The sequence below is a fragment of the Brachycentrus maculatus genome, unplaced genomic scaffold (genome assembly GCF_059751285.1).
Source record: "Brachycentrus maculatus isolate JH-2025_06_01 unplaced genomic scaffold, ASM5975128v1 h1tg000090l, whole genome shotgun sequence".
NCBI lineage: Eukaryota > Metazoa > Arthropoda > Insecta > Trichoptera > Brachycentridae > Brachycentrus > Brachycentrus maculatus.
In genome coordinates, this window is record NW_028280844.1 from 888,904 (window position 1) to 897,488 (window position 8,585).

The following is an 8,585-nucleotide window of genomic DNA, read 5'->3' on the forward strand; positions in this document are numbered from 1 at the left end:
GTGAGAGGCTATACAAATTGTTATGTTATATATAAAAGAAGGCAGGAGTTGATAACCATGATTTGATATAATTTTATGAGAAATTAATTTAATTTGAGTGAATTTAAGTATTGTATGATATTTAAAATATTTTTTATAAAGGTTTTTTTTTTTTTTTGTATTGAAAGCACGATTTTATATAATCTATTATAACTTTATATAAAATCGTGCTTTTAATACAAAAAAACCTTTATAAAAAATATTTTAAATATCATACAATACTTAAATTCACTCAAATTAAATTAATTTCTCATAAAATTATATCAAATCATGGTTATCAACTCCTGCCTTCTTTTATATATAACATAACAATTTGTATAGCCTCTCACCAGTCTGATGATGTCGGTAACGACGAAACCCGGTCGCTGGTCAAATAAAAAAGTGGAAAAGCTAAAAATATTGGTTTTAATCTATTCCTATAATTTCCAATGGGAAGAAACCAGCAAAATCAAAGGTTAATATAGTATAAAAGTCTATCGGCTGGGAATTGGACACTGCTACATAAATAGCCACCTTTTTTAAATGTATATCATTCAGAGGTCATGGTGTGAATCTTGACAAAGAGACCACCAACAATATTCTCCTTGATGATTCATCTCACTGATGCAGATCTCGGTAAATAGCACTCTTTCTAAAACCTATTGTGACACGTGTATTAATGCATTCCTCAACATGTTCAAACACCGTACGTGAGTCCCAAGGACACAACTCTAAAATATAGACTTAGCTTTACATACAGTATTTGAAAATGATGCGGAATGCATCTAAAAACATGTCACAATAGATTTAAAGAAATAACCGAGTAAAAGTTAAATTAAACATGGATTGCTAGAGTGACTGCTAAATCAATTAATGAAGAATGATAGGTATCTCATTGAAAGTCCATTTTCCTATAAATTTTACAATCACTCCTGTCATCTCTCTCCCCATCCTTAAATTATCATATCGGAAAATTTCTGGGAGAATCACGTAAATTTTTAAGAGTGATTTATTATAAATTGTAATGGTAAACTGTAACAGTAAATCGTAATGGTACATGTAATACTACATAGGACGGATTGCCAAAAATAAACAATTTTTATTAATTGATCAAATGTAAGAATTTTATACAGCCTTCCCATATAAGTACTGATTTAGTGATTTTATTAACACCATTTTGTGTAATGGTTTGGGTTAATTTGAATTCGCCATGTAAAGTGGATTTTAGACATGACAATTCCTGGCTTAGCCTGGGTTTTCCATGCACAGTTAAGGAAACTCCTTGTAGCTCATTGGAAAAATAAAGAGGTGTGCCAGAGGTATTGAGGAGAGCACCATGTGCCGCGGTGTGAAAGTCAACGAAGCTGTGCAGTAACAAACAGGTTGTACAAAACATTGGCCATAAATCCATAGTGCGCAGCGCACCAGAGGCAAGTAACTTATAAAATATTAGGGTGAATTAAGGTTATTAATTATGAACACACTATAAAAGTCATCCAGGCTAACCTCAAAACATGTGAGTCGGCCACGCTACTGTTTTTACAACTCATTAACCAAGACATAGACTCCTGTCTGGACAAAATAAACACCTAATGTAATAATCCACACTCCAAAATTGTGTACGTATCAGGGGATGAATCATACATTTCAGACCCCAAAACTCAAACTACAGGTAAACCTCATTTTGCGTTGGTTCGATTTATGCCGATTCACAATTGTGGCGATTGGTCCTGACTATGGGATTCTCCGGTTCTACGGAATTAACGAGAATAAGTTTTACCTATAATTCACACTAAACACATTTAATTTTAGGGTTAAAACTAACGAATAGGTTGCCAATTAAAATATCATCTCATCTTTTTCAATTTCTCTAATAAATACAATTTTTTAAATTAATTGTTTCGGCACTAACATTGTGGTAAGACATGTTACAATGATTAAATAAAACAATTTTGTTTTTATACCACTTGAGTTTTATTGAAGACTACTAGTTTCAGAAGCTAAACTTCCATCATTAAGGTCTGAATAAAAACAGTTTTTATTCAGACCTGAATGATGGAAGCTAGCTTCTGAAACTAGTAGTCTTCAATAAAACTCAAGTGGTATAAAAACAAAAGTGTTTTATTCAATCATTGCAAATACAATTTTGATAAAATTATATTCTGATCATTACTATTATTATGGTAATAAGTTTAATGTTAAAATAATTATTCTTAAAAAATAGAAACTTGTTTTCACAACTATATTTATACTTAACGCTTATCAATTGGCAATGATGTTCTATAATGCTCACAGCACATGTCGAATTTCCGAATGCACAAATCATACAAAATACATCACATCCTACTAATGTGTAATGACATAGATGAGCCGAACCTAACATTGACAATATGTAGTAACCGAGGGGTGACAAAATATGGTTTTTATTGTGGATTAAGAAATAACAATTATTACACTAATTACGGCGTCAAATACATTCACAGAATGTACAACGAAGGAGGCAGCAGTGGTGAATAGAAAATAAAAAGAAAACTAAACATAGAATAGTCTCACTTTAGACATTGTGATTAGAAGATCTCCGTCGAAGAACTTGGTCTCAATGATTACGTTCCCACTGTAACCAAAAATCTAATTTTATTATATGTAAGTCATTAAGGTGGAGATTGACCGGAGCATTTCGTCGTAACATCGCTCGTGGCGAACATCACCGAGCATCCGAAACTATGGATGGAGCGCTCGGCTCGGTGTACTGACTGCCTGAAAGCTCGCATCGTAACGTGTTACGTTACAACGAAATGCTCCGGTCAGTCTCCACCTTTATAGAATGCCCAATTTACAATGCACAAGTTTTGTACTGACATTTCTTGGCTGAACTTCATTTTATATAATAAAACATCAACTGTGTAGTTTTTTCCACGTTTATTTTATTTGATCACCGGTCAAATAAAATAAAAGTGGCAAAAAACTACAGTTGTTTTATTGTAGAAGTGCAGAACTTAATGTATGGAAATAAACAACAAACTTTTATGAACAAATATTTAACCAAAAGGTTTAATATTAAAATAAACTTAATAGTATAAAAAGGTTTTGATTACTACATAATTATGTCGGCAACATCAGTAAGCTGACAATTGGGAATTTATAGGTGGTGTACCACCCTATCATTAAAGAAACAACTTCGCTTTAGGGCGTGGGTACCACAATTCTATTTTATAAGTAAAAGTAGTTTTAAGTCAGTAATGACTTGAAATTTAATCCAAGATTTGTATAAAAATATAGAAATGAAAGAAACATACTTGAGTACATTAGCAGGCATCATCTGAGATTCCAGCGCAGATTCTATGATGGACTGCCAAGTGCTTGTAGATTTAGGTATAACAAATATAGAAATGAAAGAAACATACTTGAGTACATTAGCAGGCATCATCTGAGATTCCGGCGCAGATTCTATGATGGACTGCCAAGTGTTTGTAGATTTAGGTATCACAAATCCAAATTCAAAGAACCATTCTTCTAAACACCGGCCTTTAAATAATACTTTCTGCAACAAAATATTTAAAAAAATAAAGTTATGTAGAAACTTTATTATTTGTAATGTACAGTTTTTGTCCGCCTCCGTGGTGTAATGGTCAGCGTGTTTAGCTACCGTGCTGGAGGGTTCGATTCCCAGGGGGGGTGAAAATAAATATTAGTGATTTTACACTGTAATATTTATTTATTATTACCCTGGACTGGTTCCTGAAGCGCAAGAGTGATCACCTTGCCTTCATGTAAGTAATGATCAAGAAAACACTGCGTCATGCGTTCGTCTGCGTTCGATGCAGTGCCCTATGCACCATTGGGTGCGGATAAGGGTTATAAGTAATGTACAGTAGACACTCTCTTAACCGGCCTTGATGGGACCGACTCAGGGCTGGATAAGAAAAAAGCCGGTTAAAGAGAAGGTAGTGAAAAACACATTTAAAAAATCACTTTTGCAAGGAAGAAAAAAACACAATTTTGTCAAAACACTAAGAAAACAGAATTTTTATTATGTATTAGCTCACACATTAAGAATTAACATTTAACAAACTGTAAAAACTATGTACAGGAAAAAGCCACATATGATTCCGAAAATTCAAGCCTAGCTTTCCTAGAAGAGGCTGGTGAAAGCGGCGCTGGTTAAGAGAGCGTCAACTGTATTATAATATAAAATGTTTATATTTTTTACAAAAATGTTAGTAATATTAGTTTATAACCACACACTGAGATTTTTATATCTACCGGTTTTGAGACGTACCCGTCACTTCGTCAGGACAATCACTACAACAGCATGCAAACAACATTTCTCATATTTAAGTGTGTAAATAGTGCTATGGTGGTGACGGGTAGTATTGTTTGCATGATGTTGTAGTGATTGTGTTGTGGTGTATTTACTAAAGAGTGGTACCAGTGGTAAGAATGGGACAGTCCCGAGATATACTTTCATGAAAATTCAACAGATGTCACTGTAAACCTTAAACATCGCAATATAAGGAAAAAAACAGTCTACAGTCACCTAATCGGCAGACTGAGGACTGTAAAAATTCGCCTCCCACACAAGATGTGTTAATATTCAACCATTTCCACTCCCTATATAGAGTATATGGAGTCCACAAACTGCCCTAAGGCTTTTCTGTCGGCTGCCATCTCACTTGGATTCTCCCAAGACAGATTCGCGTTCCCAAGTTGGGACGAGAATTGCCGACGGATTGTTGCAAAATTTGCCTTGCAAAAACGGGAAGCTTGATTAAGGCTCTCAGGAGGCATGCAAAGTACTCTGAAGATCTCTTTAATTCAAATTTACGTTAGTGTGATGGAGCCAGGACACAAATAATTAAGGATTTTCAATTCACTCTCGTGATTGAGAACTTTAATTAAAACCTGATTGCATAACATAGACTTGATATAATATATTGTAGGCGTTCATATGACAAGTCGCGAGCCCTGTAAATGTCCAGACTTTCATAGTCTCATATCAGTAACGGCTTCATCTCTGTTAACATATGAATATTGCTGTTTGCTGTAAGCCACCGGTGGCCAACCTGCGGCCCGCGGCCACATGGCCGCAGGTCGCATACATATAAATAAATTCATACATATGAAGAATATATTTTTAAACCAGTGATATATTTGTGATACACGGTTTGATGAATCAACAAAATTTATGCCCTCAAGTATTCTATGAGCCAAGTCATGAATGTTGTTATAAAAACAGTGAACAATATCCGTTCGCACGTTCTTCAGCATTGCCAATTTAACGCAATCTCAAAAAATCTCGAAAACCAGTTTAAGCGTACCACTTCAACTATTGAACTAGATTTAGAAAAATTAAGTAAGCGAAGGGAAACTCAATTCTCAAACTGAGTGGTCATTTATAAATTGGTTTTTATTACAATAAAAATGTTAATATTGTTTGATTTATGTGTCCTAATTGATAATGTTGATCGTTAAAATTTTCTGCAATGTTTATTACTATACCAATACATTTTTTGTTGGTTCATTGTATGTTTTCTACTCACTTCTGATTGTAGTAATGTTTTCTTTCTTCACAATTACCGTGATTTTACTTTCTAATTACCTCCGCATTCAAATTATTTATAATAAACTAACTAACCATCACGCCGCTACCCCGCAGGGGTAGGCAGAGAGAATAGAGCGCCACACCACTCTGTCCTTGCAAACATTCTTCGCCTCTTTCACGTTCATGCATCTCCTCATACATACCCGCCGATTGTTACGACTCCTAACCTGACCACTTTCAAGTATTTGGCATACCTGATCGTCCATGTTTTTCGCGGTCTTCCTCTGCTTCTTTTCCCACTAACATTCGCCTCATAAATTTGTTTTACCGTTCTTTCCTCACTCATTCGTTCTACATGTCCAAACCATCTCAACACACCTTTCTTAATTTTATCGATAATGCTTATCTCAGCTTTGCATTACTTCCTTATTTCACTATTCGCACATCAATCATACATCGTTTTGTCGCACATTCTTTTGAGAGATCGCATTTCGACTGCATTCAGTCTACTTTCATCCTTATTTTGCCAACTCCATGTTTCACTTCCATACATTAGAGTTGGAACCAGGACTCCGTTGTGCACTGCCAGTTTAGCTTCCGCTGATAGGATTTTATTTGCTATAACTGATTTCAGTGCACCATTCACTTTGTTTTAATATGCACTTACAAAAAGTCAATCAGTATGAAATTCATTGTTATAAAAAATTCTAATGTCTGTATGCGGCCCTTGGGAAATTTTTAAGTAATCAATGCGGCCCGGGATGCTATTCTGGCTGGCCAGGCCTGCTGTAAGCAAGCAACAAATTGAAAAACTAAGAACACAAAGACATTTATACCTGCTCTACTCTAAATTTTTCCATTGGTTCAATGGAGCTAAAATTCATTTCCCGGGAAACGATTCGGCATTTTAGTATCTTTTTCGGGACCTTGGCTTCATGTTCCATATCCGGACATGACATATCTTCGTTATTTTGCCATAGTACTTTTCCTGGAAATAAAGACAGAATAATTGGATTTAACCATCAATAAACACATTTGTATCGTGAATTATAAATATTTAAATGAATTATATTCACCTGTGTCTCCATCTCGAAGATTCATCCAATTACTGCATTTTGTGAGTTAAAGAATTTACTATGGGGGATTTATGCAACTTTCTACACACGACATTTGCAGAATTTTTTAATAAAATTCGATCATTCAATTAACAATAATATTTGTGTCAGTAATAAGATAAACTCTAACATGTAATATACAATTTATATGAAAAAAAACAATGCAAAAATAGGTCACATATCGCTCACTCCGTTCAACAATGTCATATTTCAAAAATTGTCAATTTCAGTTGTGCATGTTTTCGGCATGCCCAGAAAATGTACTATATCTAAGCAAAAGCGGCATATTTTTAACTTAATATTTACCCGCTACAGGGCAGAAAGTGTGGTTTTTGCATTTTGAAGAAAAGGTATTGTTTAATTGTTTTTTTATATACTAAATATTTTTCAAATGGATAAAAAACTTTCAGGCTTTACCTAAAAAGATCTGTTGCACAGTAAAAAAGTTCAATAAGTGGCTTAATATTTATTTTTAATACATTTTATTGTATGTTTATACTTTAAAAACGATCTGAAAAATCAAGTTTTTTGATATATGACGGTGTTGAAAGGAGTGAGCGATATTGTAAAATACTTGCTGCTTACTATGCAATCAATGATATACTTTTCAAGTAATTCCGTTATATCCAGCGTTTGAACCTTATCGCAGAGCTCATGGTTTACTTCAAAGATGCCCATGGAAGGAGCTATAAACGTCAGATAAAAAGGGGTAGAGTTGTGTATAATAAACCGTATTAAAAAGGATACACCTGAAAACCTTTTAAAATTTCCAAACTTCTTTCGGTAGTCATCATTATCGCATTCAATTGTGCATCAAACGTTTCAATTTTACAACGCTAAATGACAATATTTATCGAGTCTATGTATACCCAATTTTGTCCTAACCATGTCTATTTTGGAAAAAGAATCGATGGTTTACACATATGAAAAATCTTACTATCCAAACAAGAAAGACAAACGTTTTGATTTGACACTGCAAAGCGTAGCAATAAAGATTATATACTGAAAATTCGCGGAACGACAAAAGGAAATTAACGAAAAAAAGACTTTCGAACGTATCACAACAATATTTTTGTACAACAAAAAGTTTTCTTTTAACCATGGATAAAAAAAACATTCTACGTAGGTAGGCGAGTGCTTATTCAGTCTATGGTAAATATTTGATGCTTGCCCATGCGAAGGTATTTTCATCCTGCCTTAGGAAAATTTGAATTATATTAGTATTCCGTTATTCCCATTAAACATTCCAGTATTCAATTCGTAAAAGGGGAATACTGGATTCGACATACTATCCATGAAATGATAATTGAAAAATTAGATTTGCATTTACAATTTTATGTGGTAACTTACATGTATCATTTTTAATAGGGAATTAGTTATGGAAAAACAGCAGTATGTACTCAATTCCGATAGAATGAAAAATATTCTGATTGGTACCCCGACTTGGGACACGTACGTGTGTTTTGGATTATTCTTTCCATTGCTATTTTCCATTTTCATTTCTGCTTTCGAAATTCCTTATTCACGAAACCGAAAACAAACAATATTTTATATTTATGTATGAAAATTGAAAAATGCCTGACATTGCAGTAGTAAACTGTTTGTTTTAAGTTAATATTTTCCAAAAAATGGAAAAAGCCTTGTAATATTGAATGAAGTGCTACTTTATATTTTTGGATCCGGTTAATACAATACCACTTATTATGTTTTTACTAAGACTACAACTGCATAAGTTTTGAACATTATTTCTAATTATTCGGTTTACTAAGGTTTATGATTAGAGTTACCATAATATAACGTCATTCACGAAAAAAAACAATCTCGGTAAAAACACTCCCTATCTCGTTAAAGGCATAAGTTTATACAATTAAATGATTCTAAGCGAGTAAAAAATTACTTGGATGTACGAT

The 8,585-nt window shown here is 33.7% G+C and overlaps 1 protein-coding gene across 1 annotated transcript; it reads right to left on the reverse strand.

The window, feature by feature from the left end:
- Positions 1-2,405: 2,405 nt before the first annotated feature.
- Positions 2,406-7,756, reverse strand: PrBP (Prenyl-binding protein). The gene is made up of 5 exons (XM_088258051.1): positions 7,423-7,756; positions 6,637-6,668; positions 6,397-6,548; positions 3,423-3,559; positions 2,406-2,632 (listed from the first exon to the last, which is right to left on the reverse strand). The coding sequence occupies exons 1-5, from the start codon at positions 7,467-7,469 to the stop codon at positions 2,551-2,553; spliced, it is 450 nt and encodes a 149-aa protein (XP_088114177.1). The 5' UTR covers positions 7,470-7,756; the 3' UTR covers positions 2,406-2,550.
- Between the last annotated feature and the right edge of the window lie 829 nt (positions 7,757-8,585).

Excerpts from the sequence above, each read along its gene's own strand:
- PrBP (XM_088258051.1), bottom strand. The coding sequence starts at position 7,469 with ATGATGACTACCGAAAGAAGTTTGGAAATTTTAAAAGGTTTTCAGGT. Across the intron at positions 3,560-6,396 it reads AAAAATTTAGAGTAGAGCAG|AAAGTATTATTTAAAGGCCG; the intron begins GTATAAATGTCT and ends ATTTTGTTGCAG. Across the intron at positions 2,633-3,422 it reads ATGCCTGCTAATGTACTCAA|TGGGAACGTAATCATTGAGA; the intron begins GTATGTTTCTTT and ends TTTTGGTTACAG.